Here is an 18,633-nt window from a genome sequence, read left to right as displayed (position 1 = left end):
GTAAAGTATTTATGCTCCGTATTGCTTTACCACCAAAGCATTCATTTCTCAACCACATTTTGATATAAATGACCCGAAGGTTAACAACTAATTTAGCTTAAACCTCTAGGGCTAAACACTGGGTGTTTCCTAGAGGGAAAAAACGCATATCAGCATCTTCTGGGTCTCTCTTGATCAAGAGGTGACACTACTTGATAAATGGCCAAGAGTGGGGCTTTCAGATAACTATTTGGTGATAGGATGCCGTCCTCTCTCGGGTTCCACAGCTTCCCTTCCTTTTTTTGACTTGTTTATTCCCTTTCCATACGATTTTCTGTCTGAACCCAAGGTAGAGTCGCCTTCTGCATGCTGTAAATAATGTATACCTTTGTATGTATTGCTCGGTCTGTTACTGAATTTAACCTTTTCTGAACTAATGACTTCCGTAAAGCCAGCTAGAGCCTGGTTATTATTATTATATTATTATTTCTTGCATTTATAGGGCGCACAGTTACCCAACAAAGGGTTTCCCGGCGCAGTAGATCCAATTGTTAATATGGCTTCAGAATACTAGATATTAAACAGCCACGTTTTTAAGGCCTTTCTGAATTTAATGTAGCTCAGCTCAGACCGCAGTGTATGTGGCATTGAATTCCAAAGTGAAGGTCCAAGGAATGAGAAGGACTTGTTAGAGATAAAGGAAACAAATACCTAAAAAAAATATCGAGAATATTTATTTTTAGTGCACCGTGTGTAGCATTAACATTATTTGGTAAAGGAAGCAGTTGATATATTTGTGCACTCCTATGAAAAGTCCCAAGTCAAGAACGTCCAATTGAGAATACAAATGTTGTTGCCATGTTAACTTCTTAGGGAGAGAAGACAAGTCGTGCTGATTCCCTGTTACATTTTAGACTTTAGGTGGCATGGTCAACGGCTGCATGTTGTCTATGCCAAGCATCGCCGGACACTTTTGAACAGAATTCTACGTAAAGCCGCAGCAGGATCTCATTAACGCCAATGACATTTCATAGCTTGCGGATTTTCCGGAAGATCTTTGGCCTCCCCTTTCCCCCTCGTTACCGCAGGCAAACCAAGGAGGCTCAGGATACCGGTTTTGTATCGACAGTGACGGTAAGTTCACTGCAAGGTTGCAAAGGAGTTCGTACAAATGCATCATTGATACTACCAAGCTCTCCCTCACTGCTACAGACGAAAGGAAAAAGAAGCAGGTATCCAAGATGGCAGCCATGAAGAAAAACGCCACTAGGTGTCAAGTAGATTGTATGAGGTACCCATTACCTGGTGGTAATAAAGAGTAGCTCAAACTTCAAACAAGACAAAACCAAGGCACTGAACTAAGAAAGAGTTTTACCAAAAGTCAAAAACACAATGTTAACTTTGCAATACCATACTCTGCCTCCAGCCAGACCGGAGCATCTTGTTTTACCCACTTCACACCACGCACAGTCTTTCAGGAACTGGTCTCACGACAACCTATAAGCATTGCTGTGGTGGCCCTGTGAGTTTGGTTTTGTACTGTGCCATACACATCCTTACAAGATCATTCAAAGGGGAGACAAATAAGGGATGTGCCATAGAAAAGCTGTAACACAACGTGTAAGGCAGTTAAACCACCCTAAGAGTTCACCACATTTCCACTTTTTCTTTAACAAATGTGTCGGAGGCTCATAGTCCACAAGTGAAAGGGAAGAGAGACTGTTCGTGGCCAAAGTAATGTAGAGAAAAGACTTATGGCCCAAAGATACTTTAACCATAGGCAGAGTGAACAGTGATAGATGAGATGTTTCTGACGAGCACCTATCAGGACATTCAGTAATGAATGATACCGTCATATATTGCCTAATCTTCAGGCAGGATGAATATAAAATCCTCCGTTCAGCACCCAAGGCCCATATTTTAAAATTATGCTCTCTGAGATCCGATGTGACAGTCGCGCACCGGAGAAGTCTAGTTTTCTGCTTGTCAGAGCATCGACTGGCACATCTCTTGCAAGTGACATAAAATGAGGGTGATTAACGACCCAGTTTCACCGATACTAAATGAAATCTTTGAAAATTGAACAGGAAGATGCAACCTAGGGAGCAAATTCCAGATCATTCAATGTTTTCATCGGTCCTCAAAGTCGCCAGACAAGTACAGACAGAAGAAATATAGAACAATTCAAAGACAGTCTATCTAGTTTAAATCATGGCAGGTTGAACATGCTATTTCGAAATAAAAGTGGCAGTGTTTTTTACACTTAAAACTGATTCAAAATATCAGGGATCCTCAGAAAAAAATAATCAATAAGCTGAGTGGGAAGGATAGTGAAGCACCTCCCACCCCATCCCCCCAAAAATAAAATTACTTGCTAATTTAAAAGCAATAAGGCATAAAATTGCAAAATTACTAATTTAGAGACCATGCATCCCCATTTCTACATCAGTGTGAATTTAATTGGAAGGTAAACAAGTGATCCAAGGTAAACAAGTGATCTGGACTAAAAGAATTATGGGCTCGGAAATTCTGCACCCTTATAAATTGATCTAAAAGGATACATGATGTCACAGCTGTAATAGACATCCCAAACTTTACCTGATCCCAAAAGCCAACATCCACAGTACATGAGCAAAGGTCACATTTAACACTCCCAGAGGCAAAATTACAAAATAACACTTAAAAATAGGTAATGTACAATAAAAGGGCTCGACTTATTTTACCGGGTGGACGCCGTCCCCCCTGCTAAAATGCCCTTGCTGAGGAATAAAGTGTTTTCTTGCCAATAACTGCATGCAAAAACATACCGAATATAAAGACACTAACCTCCCATAAGCCTTTTTTAAAAGCAGACTACTCACAGCAGATGGTGCACAGAAGATGAGTGCGCGCTACTGTTACCTCTGCAACAGAGGGCAGACTTTGGGCCAGTACGCAAGACTCTTAAGAAGCGTGCGTCGCAGCTGCCTTGGCCAGGAACTACCAGCCCCAATGCACCTCCATTATTATAAGTTTATGTTTTTGACCTTTCGTGACGTCACTTCCTGTCGTGACGTCACTTCCGGTCTTTGAGAGTTCCCCCACTTCTTTATTCAGGACTTGTGCCCGGGGTGTTCCAAACCCAAAGATACTGTAAAACAGCATTAACTGTTGCCAGCAGGAGAAAATTGCCCAATATACCAACCACCTGGTCCTCTTTACCCCACTGATTATTCTGTGATCAGTGGGTGACAGTGCACACTGCTTCAACTGCATTCTTAACTATGTATCCTGCAGAGCTAGATATACCTCCGGATCATGGATTTGGGAGCGAGAAAAACACCACAGGTGTTACAAAATTGCGTTTCAATGGAGCCAAGGAACGTGAATCCTCATGAGTACTCGAGGAGGCAAAGTCCCATTCATTTTTAGGTTTTTTCCACAGTTCAGACTTGATTTCAGTCTTTTTGAGTATCCTAGATCCAAGGTCTTCGAGTTTCCAATGAAAGGACACGCTGCATGCATCTACAACATGGCACTCTCCTCATAGCCAGTCTTCAATGCAGTGTGCTCTTCTTCCTCATACCATGAGACCCAGGTGATATAACCTTTGTGCAGAAGCAGCTAAAAGAGCTCGAAAAGAGGAAACTTTCTCAGAACTTGACACCAGAAGCATGTTCTTTCACACAGTGCCGGAAGAAACCTATGCCTTCACCACTGACTGCAAGGCTAGGGATAGCTTCCGAGACAGTATATAGGACGGTCAACATGTGAGCAATGCTCAAACGGGGAGAGGGGCAACAAAAGAATGGAGAATACTGAGAGAGACGAGCAGGAAGACTGGAAGAGAGAATATAAGAGAAGAAGAGACAGCCGCGCCGTGTACGAGGCTCAGCAAAGTAAGTTAACTAAGCCTCTTCCCACATCACAAAAATGATTCACTGCCCAGAGTATTTTCACCTGGGGGAGCCATGATCTCTGCAAACCATTTATTAAATGCATCGTAGATATTGTGTTCCGCCCTGCCCTGTGAAAAGGGAAAGGCAATATGCAGAGAGCAAGAAAACAGAATTGAAAGTGAACCTGCAGGAGGACAGGTACAATCCTTCGCCGTAGATGTTGCATCTTCATGCTACCCACCGAGCGCTCCGCTACATCTCTTTTCGCCTGTTTGTTACCATTTCCTTATGTGCGGTATTGAGATTCCGAAAGTAACAGACTCACCTGATGGCCAAAGTACAAGAACAAAAAATACACAGGACATTAGAACTTCGAAAACGGAAGCAAAAGTAATACCCCCGTCTTCCCCTACAAAAAGGGAATTGTGGAAGACAGAAATATGCTGCTTAAGCAGAACATAAAGATGTAGGTAAGACAACGTTGTTACGGCTGGCGGCGGAGCAGGTTTCCAAGACTGCATTTTCAGAAGGTGCACCAGAGCGGAAGCAGATGCGAGACCACCAGTGGTCTGATTCAATGGCATTTCCCTGTAGGGTGCTGTACTCATTATCCCTGTCCTCGGTTTCGGCTTCCAGATTACCCTGTGGAGCACAGACCTGGTTCCAGTGTCAATACTGACACTAATATGTGTATAGTCTGAGCACGTGTAAGTCTCTGCTGGCTCGACAGCGAGTTCCAACGTAAGATAAGGCACTGTGGCAAAGCGTAGCCTGCAGCAGGGTCAAAGGTAAAGGAGCAGAGCTAAACAAGAAAGGTTGACCGCCAAGTTCATTGTTTTTTCCAGTTCGCCGTTCTCGTCGCCAGTAGTCGCTCGTAAATTGAGGTTCTCCATTAGGGCGATCCTCACACCATCAACAATACAGACAGTTGGCTCTTCGAGCCCGAAGCATGGAGACGTGTGGCTCACTGGTTAGAGGAGGCAGACCTGGAAGCAGAGGTCAGCCCGGGACTAGGGTCAATTCCCCACCTCGGCGGGTCTTGGGCCCAAAATTCCACGGACTCGACAATTCTCGCTCCGGTGCCTACTCGATTCACGGGTTCACACTCTGTGACTCTGGGCAATAGCTTGCTTAATCTCCACAACGGCCTCTCGCGGTGGGATGCCTGACTTTCGCCTTGTGGATACCCTGCCGGGGTTATCTCATAGGGGAATACCAGGACGGGGCTCCCTAAGCAAGCGCTTAGATACCGGGTCGGTGATTTGCGCTATATAAATACATGTACATTTACATTTACATTTACATCCCGTTCTAAATTACTTAAGATCCAGAATACCATCTCTGTCCAGGTCCGACAAGGTCCTTCCTTCCTCACTTTCCAAAACGAATTAACATAAATGTCTTCAGGCAACACTGCATCTTTGTGCAATTACTGGTTATCACAGGACCACTAAAGACAACCCTCCACCTGTTAACTCCACTGTTCCCCAGTGCTCTAGGTTAACCTCCTCACACCAGTGCCGGATTAAACGCTGTGGACGACCCTAGGCAGTCGACATTTCTCCATACAGTCTTTAGTGTAAAGTTTTCGTTTCTTTGAATTGATTAATTTGTTTCTATCTTATGGAAACAATATTTAAGAAAGCTTGGTTGAAATTTTCTTTCAAGATCAATTAGATACTATTTTGATCCGTTGTCATGGGGCCCCTAAAAGGAGTGTGGCCCATAGGCCTAACTTTGCAAATTGGGTCATCTTGAACTGCTCCCTACTTCCCTTCTACCCTCTGTGTCCTTCCCACAGCCCATTCTGCCTTTATATGGCCTTTTCCTGTACTGTCTGCCAAACCCAACTTTTTCTACTCCTTTTCTATTCCCCCACAAATGTATTATGCTGGTTGTTTTTGCCTCCTATTTTAGGCATGAATATGTATGATTGTACAGAAAAGCCACATGATGAAGAAGTTTACCTAGGAACACATTACAACACTTTCTGATTTGCTTGTTGATACATTCAACATTTCAGAAATTGAGAAGAATAGGAGTTAAAAATACATAGTCTTAATTGTAAAGAACAAGGACTTATTTATATGGATTCAAGCAAGCTCTGATTCCTCTTCACCCACTTACCACGTAATCCACCCCAGTCCTGTCGGACTACATCAAATATGCCCTACAGTGTCTGCAGATTGCCCCATATGTATATCAGAGGGGCTGACTTGTTTATCTAGAATGGTCCAGGTATTCTGGAACTAAGCGATCATTGCACTACAAACAGCAGTGGAATCTATGGTTAGACTTGAGCTTTACATTGCATATTTGGCCTGCACCTAAATCCCAAAGGAAATGCTTGCACTTCGATAGGACGGCGTTGGGGCAGATCTTGGCCAGGGAACGCATACCTAGGGACCAGAATCTGAATCATGACAAAAATATAGGAATTATTATGGAAGAACTCTGGATAATGCAATTGGAACTGATCCCAAATTGGTTGACGAACTAGTGATATGGGGAACAATGCAAGACTTCCACTGAAAGAACAATGGAGGTGACTCTGGCTAAACGCTTTGGAGCCATTTCCGGGGAGATACTACTCACTTTGTAAAAATTACACTCAGTCTCCCAATATGCGGTCTGTTAGCTTTTCATCGTGAGATATCTATATGAAGCATCACAGTGTAATAACTGGGGTAACATCTGTTGCTCTGCGGATTAGTTTTTGTTTTCAATCTGTACCAATAAAAGATTTAAATAATACAATTTAAGATTACCTAAAACTTGGGGTTGTAGGCTGTGCACTGGGAAATACATCTATGTTTCTGAGTAGAGCTCATGGTGCTCTATATAAGAATGCCACATACATGCACATGCAAATACATACATAAAATATCAGTCATGGCTGGGAGACAGGGTAGATTGCTAGGTCTCACTCCAGATTTGTTTCACAAATTAAGCATGGCTTGTACCACTTTAGTGGGTTTCATTTCTGCCTCTTGTGACAAGGTCTTCTAGCAAGAAAGTGTTTAGATCCACAAGGCGTACAAGGAAAATCCAATATGGACAGTCACAAAAACTTGCAAAGACCTAGATAGACCACAAGGAATGAGCAGTGCCTCTACCAGCAGGATCTTACAACAGCATCATTAGAGAAGTACAAATGCAGTGGTAGAGCTCCTTAGACAGCAACATTTTTTTTTTACATAACCAAGCTTGAGACTGTGTTATATGCAGGAAGGCCAGTATGTACCTGAGGCTGCGCGACCGGGGTCTCATGGCTGGAGAGTGCCGGCCCTCCTCGTCCGTTATGTTCTCAGTACTGAAATGCTTCGTCAGGAAATGTAACTCATCTGCAGTGGGTTGGTAGGGGAGCTGGTGCAGCTTCTCCTGGGACGAGCATGAAGACTGAAGGCAGAAAAGAAACCAGTTAAATGAATGCACACAAAACAGATTAAAATAGCAATAGCACCCATAGCTTTTGTAGTAAGCTAATTTAGTAACACTTGTATGCTGTACACACTTTCTGTACTAAAGTAGCTAGAGCGGAGCTTGAAACAAGAAACAAGTGTTTTTATTAAGTTAACCATTATTGGCAGCAGATTTTACATGGGGAACTAAAAATGGATACCCCCAGAGTTGTTCATCTCCAAAACTCCACATGCATTTGACCAGAATCCATAGCCTGTCTTTGCAAAAACTGCCTAATGGGAAAGTGATGTGAAGTAACAATAAGGTAACAACTGGCGCTCAACAAAACACCTAAGTGAAAATTAAAAGATATCTTCCCAAGAAGGAGACATTATAAGCTCTCAAGTAACAAACTTCAATCCAGGGACCTCAAATGCCACCATGACGACAATACGGCCCACCTCCTCGACAGAATGAGCAGCCTCAGACTGATCCAAATCGCCCGCGACCCTAGGCACACCACAGGGGACCCACTGGACCCTCTTTTCACCTCTAGCAACCGCGTCAAATACAGCCACGTCACATAACTCACATGAATCGACCATGCCATCATCTCAGTCTCCCGCACCACCACCCGAAGATGGCCAGTGCTCACCACTGCAACAAAATCTCTTATACCAGCTGGGCGGACGCCCTCAACAATTCCAACTCAGTCACTGCCACCAATCTGAAAGAGGAATTTTAACAGCTGGATCACCAACTGCGCCAACAGTATCACCCCAATCAAAACCAACAATCACAAAAGACCCTCCATAATGGCCAGCTTCTACACCCAAAAACTCAGAGCAGTGAAATGTAACAGCAAACAGCTGGAGAGGAGATGGTGCGCTAGCAAGCTCTCCCCCAAGGGCAGCCTTGAAGACCTCCCTCACCCAATACAACCTTGTGCTGAGGGCAATAAAGAAGAAAGCCCCAAGTGCACGCATCAAAAGAAGTGCCAGCAGCAAGGAACTTTTTGCAGCATAGTTAAGTAGTTCTGCAACCTGGCTGCCATAAAAAAAAAGCATCACTCACTCACAAGAGCTGTGCAACAACCTCGCTGACTTCTTCCATGACAAGATCGCAACCATATACAGAAACTTTGAACCCCAACCTACATCCACAGACTTCCTCGACAAATACACCCTCACTGCAACCGACATGAACCACAGACTGACTACCAAGAACCAGCTCTCCACCCAGTATACAACTTCCATCTTAAAATGCATCCATTAGGGAGCTCCAACAGACTCATTCCCACACCACATCCTCAACCTCAGAAAACTAAGGATTGGCCAGGAAGTCACAACCCTGATCAAAAAATACCTCCATCACCACAAGCAACATTTCCCAACACTGGTAAACAGGTCAAAGTCAGACCACTACTTAAAAAACCCTCCGTCCATCCCAGCAAACTCAAGAATTACTGGTTAACCTCTGTGCTCCCATTCCCAGGCAAGGTACTGGAAAAGACAACCAACAGACAACTCACAACACAACTGGAGCATAACCAGTTAATAAACGCTTCCCAATCTGGCTTCCGTACCAATCACAGCACCAAGACTGCCCTAGTCACAGCCACAGATGACATCTGAACCCTTCTAGACTGCAGAGAAACAGCAGCACTGATACTACTCGACCTCCTAGCAGCCATCGACACTGTATGCTGACCGAATTCCTCCACCAAATCGGCATCTGGGGTGACATGCTCAGATGGATCACCTTGTTCTTCACCAGTAGAACACAAAGGGTCCGCCTACCACCTTTTACCTCCAAACCCAAGGAAATCATCTGCGGTGTCCCACCAGGGTTTATCCCCTCAGCCCTACTCTCTTCAATGCATACATGACCCAACTGGCCAACATCCTTAGATCTCAAGGTCTCAACATAATATCCTAAATAAACAACACCTAACTCATCTTCTCACTCGCCAATGACCCTACCACCACACCTTCCGCAGAAGCCTGACAAGCATCATCAATTGGATGAAGAACAACTGCCTGAAGAGAAACACGGACAAGACTGAGTAGCCCATCTCCCCACCCTCTCTTACCTGCTTTGTAGTTCCGCCCTCCCTCCCTTCTTTCCCTGCCTGCCTTTTTTTTTCTTCTCTTTCTTCCTTCTATAGCTTATTTTTTCACCCCTCTCCTTTTTTATATATATTAGTATTGTTTGGTATTGGTGCATGTTTTGCAAATTTGTATCTCAATATGGGTTCATGCTGGAATTGCATTTGACTGTATTTACTATTATTTCTCGATAATTTAGGCTTATAAAATAATTGCAACACACAAAAAAAAAAGACCGATATATTGATCTTCGGCAACAACAGCTACCCCTGGAACGACTTCTGGGGGTCCTCAGACATGGAATGTAATCCATACACGCTAGAAACCTCAGAATCATCATTGATAACAGGATCACCATGAAATCATATCAACGCTGTCTGCTTCCTCACTCTACGTATGCTACGCAAGATCTTCAAGTGGCTACCCCTGCACACAAAAAGGCTCAGGGGAAGAAAAAGTGTTAAAAGATTGGAAAAATATCCAATGGGTTAGTTAGAGAAGCCCTTCACAACAGCCTAATAGTATCAAAATTATGCATTTATTTATTTTGACATTTCAAAAGGTTTTTTTTGGACATACAAATAATCTCAAGCAAGAAAAACGCTGGTATACAAAACAACACAATACATATAAACCAGACAAGTGGCAACAGCAATACATATCACAAAAAAGGAACACCATAAACAAAAATACGGTGTCCTTATAATAAATTAAGCCACAGAGAAGCGTCGACGGCGCTTCGACCGATACGTTATTTAGCGGTCATCTTCAGGACTTAAAAAGTGTTCTTGAGCGAGAGATCTGTACAATACAAAATATAATTTTAACAATAGTTCCTGATAATGAATTTTACAGTAATGTCGAGGTAGGCATCTCATGAAGAAAAGGGATGGTCAAGTGAAGGACAGAGATCCGTGAAAGAAAAGGATATTAGAGAAAGTTAATAACCTTAATCCACACCACTAAGTAAAGGGAAATCCTTATACCAATAGTCATAAAAATATATAGGAAGGCAAAATTACCTTCAACTTTAAAATGGAAGGGATAGACCAATTTAAAATTCTGGTCCTCCAGAATCAATGTTCAGTAACTGAAAATTACCAAAAAGAAACACCGGTCACATAAGCTACAAAGGTAGGCCGGGGACAAACCAATGTAGCATAAAGGGTATTGCACTTACCGCAAAAAAGCGGGTAAATTAATGATAAAGTATAATTACTCGATCGCATATTGAAGTCGTCAAAACATTCAGCTGGCCAATTAATGACCCACGTGGTTATATAGGAGTTTATTCACCAACTCATCCTCTGTAGGCTGTTAAAAAAATGCAAAACATAAATAGTCCAAACTGCGACAATAGTTCATCAATTGTGACCTTTAGCGAATATTTAGCCATTTACATTATAGTCACATTGTTTTGGTTTATCAAAAAATGCAACCGATATCTAAAGTGCCCATGCATTTAAAAAAAATTATTTAATACAGCGCAAACGCCAGACCCGTATCGTATCGAAACACACAACGCGTATGTAAAACTTGTGTATTTAAGCGTAGATAGAAATATATAATTGCCCTCCTTTCTGTGTCCAAGTGCAAAAATGCACAATCGTAACAAAACCATTAGTATTTGCGTGCCTCATTTAAACATAGACCGCATAGAAACAAAGCTTACCGCCTGTTCAGCTCAAAAAACACCAACAGGTTTCTGCGTAGGTTATATTTTTATGACTATTAGTATAAGGATTTCCCTTCACTTAGAGGTGTGGATTAAGGTTATTAACTTTCTCTAATATCCTTTTCTTTTACGGATCTCTGTGGAGGACGCTCCTTCTCCTACAGTGCTATGTAAATCTTGACTGACCCGGCTGTCTCTACAGGTTCAGAACCTTGTACAAAAACCGTTAAGCAGAATAGTGAGCATGTCCAAAACATCCTCACATTGCTTCAGCCTGCCCTATACCCTTTGTAACTGGAAATTGTATTTATAAAGAACTCACTACCCTGACAATGTGTTGAAGTGTTTTGCGGCGACCAGCACAGTACTCCGGAAACAAGATCAAAGTTAAATCGTACATTAGTAATATGTCCTTTCTTTTTTTCCTCATGTGGATAAGCAGTGTTAAGTTTGTGCTTTTGAGTCCTTGTGTGTTTGGTAGTGTTTTGAGTAGAGATACAATAATGAGAACATATTACAAAAGTGAAATACTAAGTTGTTATTGGAAGTAATGGACATGTCGCCTGTAGTTGGGTGAATTGGCTATAAAGGATGGGAAGGTGTTTGGAAGTTGTTAGAAGTCAGACGTTTTTGGGGTGAGTCAGGGAGAGGAGGAACAGGACAAAGGTTGAAGGGTGCAGATATTCACATGACATTAAGCATTTAGTGGCTGGAATAAACTCCTCTATATTCATATACCCATATGTACATAAATGAAACAATATTTACATATGTCTTTTACGCACATGTATCTTGTGTTGAAGTATGCAATTTTATTTATTCAAATAATTCAAATAACTGAAATTAACATACAAATACACAACACTTAGTAATTTAGTAGCAGGCATAGACCCGTCTATACATACACACATGTACATAGAAATAGCAATATTCACATGGTCTGATACACACATGTATCTTGTACAGAAAGCACAATTCAATGTACATGGACACATGTATAAAGAAACTACTCCTCATACCGTGAGAAACATGGTTTGTCATGTCTGAGTGTACATGTGGTGTTATATATATATATATATATATATATTCAGTCCGAGTGAGTGAGCTCCTCCAGGGAAATCTGCCTGTGGTCTGTTGGAGCGATGAAGTCAGTGGAGCCACTGCTGAGAAAGATACAAAAAAATCGAATAGTTTCTTACCTCTCGGTGTAGTTTTGCAGCTTGAAGATCTTTCTGGATTCACTATGCTATGCATTATTCCGTGGTCTAGTGGTTGGGTCCGGTATCATAGTCTTTTCTTTCTTTTTCGGAGGCCAGGTGGGTGTCGACGTCCCACCTTCTGGTGTACTTCATGTGACATCAGCACGCTTCCTGCGGAAGCTCCCACCTTTGGGCGCCATCTTCGGATTCTTTTTTTCTTGTTTTTGTGTTCTCTTCGTGAATCCTTGGCAATGTTTTCAAGTTCTTCCTTAAGTAAATGATTTTTCACTTTGTCTCTTAAAGTGTCTGTTTGTATTTTATTTCTTGTATTTCCACCACCTTCTCCTGCCTAATTTTTCTGGCGGAGGTGGGTGGGTTCGCTAGTGAATCCAGAAAGATCTTCAAGCTGCAAAATTACACCGACAGGTATGAAACTATTCGTTTTGCAGCATGAATCTTTCTGGATTCACTATGCTGTGCATAGACTTGTAGCGGTTTGTTACGTTCGTGGCGGCTGGGTGGAAGATGAGCTTCCTTTTTCATCTGTATATCCACGCAGTAGTGCTTAGTGAACGTGTGCACTGAAGCCCATGTTGCCGCCAGGCATATGCCTTGTATGGGTGTGTTAGCCAGGAAGGCTATTGTGCTCCTTTTTCCTGGTAGAGTGGGCTTGTGCCCCCTCTGGTAGTTCTTGACCTGCCTGCTTGTGGCAGAATTGTATCGTTTGTGCGATCCATCGTGCAATGGTGCCCTTTGTTACTGGTCTACCAGGAATCTGCTTGTGAAGGACACAAAGAACTGTTTTGTTTTCCTGTGCTCTTTAGTTCTTTCCATGTAATGCATTACCGCGCATCTAGGGTCCAGAGTGTGCAGTGCCCTCTGCGCTTGTGGATGGTTTATGAAAGAAGCTTGGTATTTGTATTGTCTGGTTCATGTGAAACCGTGACACCACCTTTGGCATAAAGTGTGGGTCAGTTCTCATTACCACCCTATCATTGTGTATTTGAATGTAGTGTTAGCGCTTGCAGTTCGCTTACCCTGCGTAGCGAGGTGATTGCCACTAGAAAGGCTGTCTTCATTGTGAGCATTTGTAGTGATGCCTTATGAATGGGTTCGAAAGGTGCCTTCATAAGCTCCGTTAGGACTAAATTAAGGTTTCATGCCGGCGATGGCATCCTGTTTGGTGGTGCTATTCTTTAAGCCCCTTCCAGGAATCTTTTTACTACTTGTGATGTAAAGAAGCTCTTTCCTGTCACTCCTCTTGTGTAGACTACTACTGCTGCTAGGTGTACCCTCAGCGAGGTGGAACTTAGGTTTGATTTGAGTAGGTGCGTACATATTTTAGCACCGTTGATTCCCTTGTCATCTTCTCGAGCAGTTTCTCCTCGATACACCATTGTATGAATCTTTTCCATTTTGCCACATAGCACCTCCGTGTGGTAGGCATTCTTGCCTCTCGTAGCACCCGCAGTGTGCTCTCTGGCAGTTTCAGATGTGCAAACTCTATGTCTTCAGGACCCATGCCGCTAGGCAGAGGCTCTCTGGCTCTGGGTGGAGTACCTCTCAGTTTTGCTTGGAGAGTAAGTCCTTTCTTTCCCGAATTTGTGAGGCGGTTTCTGCGCCATTTCCACTATTTGTGAGAACCATGACTGCCTGGCCCACTGTGGTGCCACCAGAATCAGCGTCATGTTGCTGGTTCTGCATTTGCTGAGTACCCTGTGCATCAGTGGTATCAGGGGAAAAGCGTAGGCAAATGTTTTCGACCAGCTTATCCATAGGGCATTCCCTTGTGAGTGTTCCCCCGGTTGCCTGGATGCGAAGTATCAGCATTTTGCATTCTGGTGTGTTGCAAATAGGTCTATTGTCGGAGTACCCCATGTGCATTGAGTTCCCACTCGTGGGATGCCGATGTCTGTCGCTGACCCAGTCTGCCTCCACGTTGTCCTTCCCTGGTAGGTGTATAGCTAGGAGGTCGATTTTGAGTGGGATGGCCCATCTCCATATGTCCTGCGCTAGGTTGGATAGTGGGACGGATTGTGTTCCTCCCCGTTTGTTGATGTAGAAAATCGTTGTGGTGTTGTCGGTCTGTATCAACACTCTTTGTCCGTACAGTTGTTTCTGTAAGATTTTTAGGACGAGGATCACGGTCTTTTGTTCCAGGTAGTTGATGTGCCGGATCGCATCTGTTGTGAGTCGACAGGCCCCGCACCTTGAGTTGGTTCATGTGTGCTCCCCATCCCTTCTGGGATGCGTCTGTGGTGATGGTCACTGTTGGGTTTCGTGGTGTTAAAGGCTTCCCCTCTGTTATGTTCTCCTTGTTCCACCACGCTATCTCCTCTTACACTGCGTGCATTACAACCATTAGATCTTCCCAACTCCCTGTAGCTTGTGACCATTGTTGTTGCAGCCATTCCTGGAATGGTCTCATGTGTAGCCTTATATTGGGGACTAGGTGTATGCAGGACGCCATCATCCCCATGATCATGCTCGCTGTCCTCACGGTCAGAGCTCGCCCCTTCTGGTACTGATGTGTCTTCTTCAGCAGGGCAAGTGTTCTCTTGTCGCTGGGGAATACTTTGCTCTGTATGGTGTTGATCTGTGTGCCTAGGAAGATCTTCACTTGCTTTGCTTCCATTGAGGATTTCCCCCAGGGTATTGAGAACCCCAGTTCCGTTAGCATTTTTGAGACCAGTTGTGCATTGTTTGTAGGAACTGGCTTTTATGAGCCAGTTGTCAAGGTAGGGGTATACATGGATCACTTCCCTCCTCAGGTGCGCTGCCATGGCAGCGAGGCACTTGGTGAAGACCCTTGGTGCGGATTTTAGTCCGAAGCCAAGGGGGGTGAACTGGTAGTGTGCTTTGTTGATGGCAAATCTCAGTAGATGTTTGTGCTGTCTGTTCATGGGAATGTGTAGGTAGGCGGCCTTTAGGTCTATGGTGGACATAAAGTCTCCATCCATTATCTGAGGAATGACTTCTTGAAGAGATGTCATCTTGAATTGTTGTGTTATTATGTATTGGTTTAGGAACCCTAGGTCCAGGATGGGTCTTAGTGTTTCGTCCACCTTTGATACGAGGAAGTAGTTTGAGTACACTCCCTTGTTTCTTTCTTTGAATGGTACTGTTTCTATGGCTTCTTTGTGGAGGAGTTCTTGATCTTCCTCTGTGATTAGAAATAGTTCTTTTGCTGAGTGCATTTTTCTTTTTGGGTTCCTGTTTGGTGGTTTCTATTCCAGTTCTATGCAGTATCCGAACTGTATGATGTTCAGTGTTCATTTGTCTGTTATTTTCTTCCATTCCTGGATGAAGTGTTTTAGTCTACCTCCTACTGGTGTTACATGTTCGTTGATCTTTTGTCCGTGTGACCCTTTTTTGCTGACTTTGTTGTGGCCATCCCCTAGAGGTGTCGTGTGGGTGGGCACGGTTGGTGGTGCGGAGTCACTTTGAAGTGGGTTGCTGGCCCCCCTTCTTGTTTGCCCTCGTCTGTTCGGCCTTCCGCGAAAGGACTGGCCCCGAGACTGGTATTGCCAGGTTTGTTTTTGCTGGCCCTGCTGTGCTTCGTTGTCGCCCTGGTAGCCCTGCTGGGATATCTGATGTGACGTTCCCGGCTGGTTTCCCCCTCTTCCATTTGGCCTCCGTGTCGGTGTGCTTCTCCTCATTCCTCTGAATTGCAAGGTCTCCATGGACCTTGCTGTTTCATTTTCCTTTTTGAGTTGGGTGAGTTTCTCATCCACTGGTGCTCCGAACAGGGTTTCACCATTGAAGGGGGTGTTCAAAATGTTATTCTGTACTTCCGGCTTGAAGCATGATATTCTCAGCCAGGCATGCATTCTCTCTGTGACCCAGATCACCATTAGCCTGCTGGACTTGTCTGCCGCATCCAGGGCTGATTTTAGGCATTAGTTGACTATATTCTTGCCTTCCTCTACCAGGTGTGTTGCCCTCTGTTGGTATTGCTCAGGGAGGTGTTTGAGCAGTTGTACGACCTCTTCCCAATGCTGGTGTGTATGCCTGTTGAGTAGGGCATTAGAGTTGGCAATGCGCCAGTGTACTGCTGCATTCCTCTCTATCTTCCTTCAAGTGAGGTCTATCCTCTTACTCTCCTTGTCAGGTGGTTGGCCTGAGTTTGTGGGAACGTTGGCCTTTTTTCTGGCTGTAGCTGCAATGATTGAGTCAGCTGTGACGGATCCCTGGAAGTAGGGAGGATCTTTAGAGGAGTGTTGTATTTTTTATCGGTCCTGGGTGTGACAGACCTGCAGCTTGCTGGTTCTTTGAATGCCTCTCTCCCCTGGTCCAGGACACTTGGTAGCATGGGGAGGAATTGACTCACGGTTTGAGTGGGGAGCAGGGTCTCTAGGAGGAAGCAGGCTTTTGTTTTTTCTTCCTCCAGTTTCACTCCATAAGCTGTTGCCGCGTTCCTGATGACCATGTTGTAGATCCCAATGTCATCTGGCGGCGAAGGCCTCGAAGGGTACGTCTCCACGGCCTCTTCTGGGCTTTCGGCGTCGAGGTCCTGCCAATCCAGGTCCTGCGCCACTGAGGATGCAGAGTACAAACTCGTGCGCTGGTCTTCTTCGCCTTCCTCGAAATAGTATACGCCATCTTCCTCCTGGTGTTTCTGAGGCTCGATAGTTTTCGGCAGCTCTTCGGCGTCAAACTCCTCCTCATCCTCGACTTCGACAATAGTCGTCGCTGGCTTCGACAGGATGGTGAACCTCTTCATCCGCTCGTCAAATTCTCTTCTCCTTTGCAGGATGTTATCCATTTCAGCCATGAGCCTTCTCTTTTTCCTTTCCATCTCCGCGGCCTGTTCGGCGTCGAGTGTTTCGGACGATCTCTTCGACGTAGACGTCAACTTTGAAGAAGCCTTTTCCTTTGGCGTCGAGTGCTCCTTTTCAGGGGCGTGCTTCGACGACCTAGGCTTTTCGTGTGTTTTCGCCACCTGGGAGTCCTTTTCGAAGGATCCGCTGGGCTGTTTGTCCCTGGATGCAGCTGCGGCAGTCGAAATTTTCAGCGCCATTGTTCCTTTCGTGGACTTAGACTCGGTTTTTCAAAAGTCTGATTCAGGCTTTCAAGAGTCTGTTGGGGCTTTAGAGGTCGACATCTCTCCTACCTCTTTTGTAGATTTCTTATCAGTCTCTATGACCGTGCCGTCATCTGGTCCCTCGGCGATGTTGTCCTCTTCGTCACTGGAGAGGGCCAAGTCCCGAAGCGACAGAGGTTGGCCTTTTCCTTGCATGCTGTGGTTGGCTAACCTCTGCCTTGCTCTAATCCCAAGAGTCTTCGGCGTGAAGACGAAGCAGGCGTTGCAATCCTTGCTTTCGTGGTCGACCGGCAGGCAGAGGTTGCAAACCGGGTGCTGGTCCTTCTGCGCGTACTTGTGGTGGCAATTGCGGCAGAATTTGAACGGGGTCTTGTCCATACCTGCGCTCAGGGGGCCCCCTGTGTGCGCATTCTCCGTTGGACATCGAAGTATTCGAAGTTCTCCTGCTTCTTTGTCGTCATCCTGGCGGTCTTGTTCCTGGATGTATTCTCCAAACTTTTTTGGTAGATTTCAGCTTTTTCCTTCTTTTCTCCAAAAACCCTGGAACCTCTCGGTGACGATCATCCAGACCCAACGGTGGAAAAAAGAACCAGAAGATGGCGCCCAAAAGTGGGAGCTTTCGCAGGAAGTGTGCCAACGTCACAGGAAGTACACCAGAAGGTGGGACGTCGACGCCCACCTGGGCTACGGAAAAAAAATAGAAACAAAAGACTACGATTCAGGACCCAACCACTAGACCGCGGAATAATGTACAGCATAGTGAATCCAGAAAGATTCATGCTGCAAAAATATATATATCGCTTTACACGTCAATTTCACCCACACACACACACACTCTACACAGAGCGAGAGAGACATGGAGTTTTTTATACCCAAATATATTTTAATATCTTCTTATATTCACATTTACATGAGACTTATGTCTTGATGGAAAAAGAGGCCTAAGCCATATACACACACTCCTCAACTTATGTTATGCAAATAACAAGTATTTATTATGTAACATGACATATACTATATATGTAATGCAAAACATACACATTTCGTTGTATATAGATTTAGATAGACTTTTTACTACCTCTCTCTCTCTCTCTCTCTCTCTCTCTCTCTCTCTCTCTCTCTCTCTCTCTCTCTCTCTCTCTCTCTCTCTCTCTCTCTCGTATATATATATATATATATATATATATATATATACATCACACATGCATCACAACAACAGGAAAGCACAATTTAGAAAGGCCTCTGGAAGCTTCAATAAAAGTTCATTTAATATGCACTCGAAAACTTGCCAGCATACCAAACACAGGCAACAGGCTTCTCTGTTTAAATTGCTTTGCCAGACGCTTTT

At 44.2% G+C, this 18,633-nt stretch overlaps 1 protein-coding gene across 7 annotated transcripts in view; it reads right to left on the bottom strand.

Moving 5' to 3' along the window:
• The window catches only part of LOC147747076 (microtubule-associated serine/threonine-protein kinase 2-like), a 1,134,689-nt gene that overhangs the window by 243,176 nt on the left and 872,880 nt on the right, over window positions 1–18,633 (bottom strand). For all 7 annotated transcript variants that reach the window (XM_086952330.1, XM_086952331.1, XM_086952332.1 and 4 more), the window contains one exon: window positions 7,102–7,256. In XM_086952330.1, the coding sequence (XP_086808456.1) occupies window positions 7,102–7,256 (155 nt within the window). The remainder of the gene's footprint in view (window positions 1–7,101; window positions 7,257–18,633) is intronic.

The sequence above is a fragment of the Lissotriton vulgaris genome, chromosome 1_1, assembly GCF_964263255.1.
Source record: "Lissotriton vulgaris chromosome 1_1, aLisVul1.2, whole genome shotgun sequence".
NCBI lineage: Eukaryota > Metazoa > Chordata > Amphibia > Caudata > Salamandridae > Lissotriton > Lissotriton vulgaris.
The sequence above is the reverse complement of the archived record's forward strand: the minus strand, read 5'-3'. Positions and strand labels throughout refer to the sequence as shown.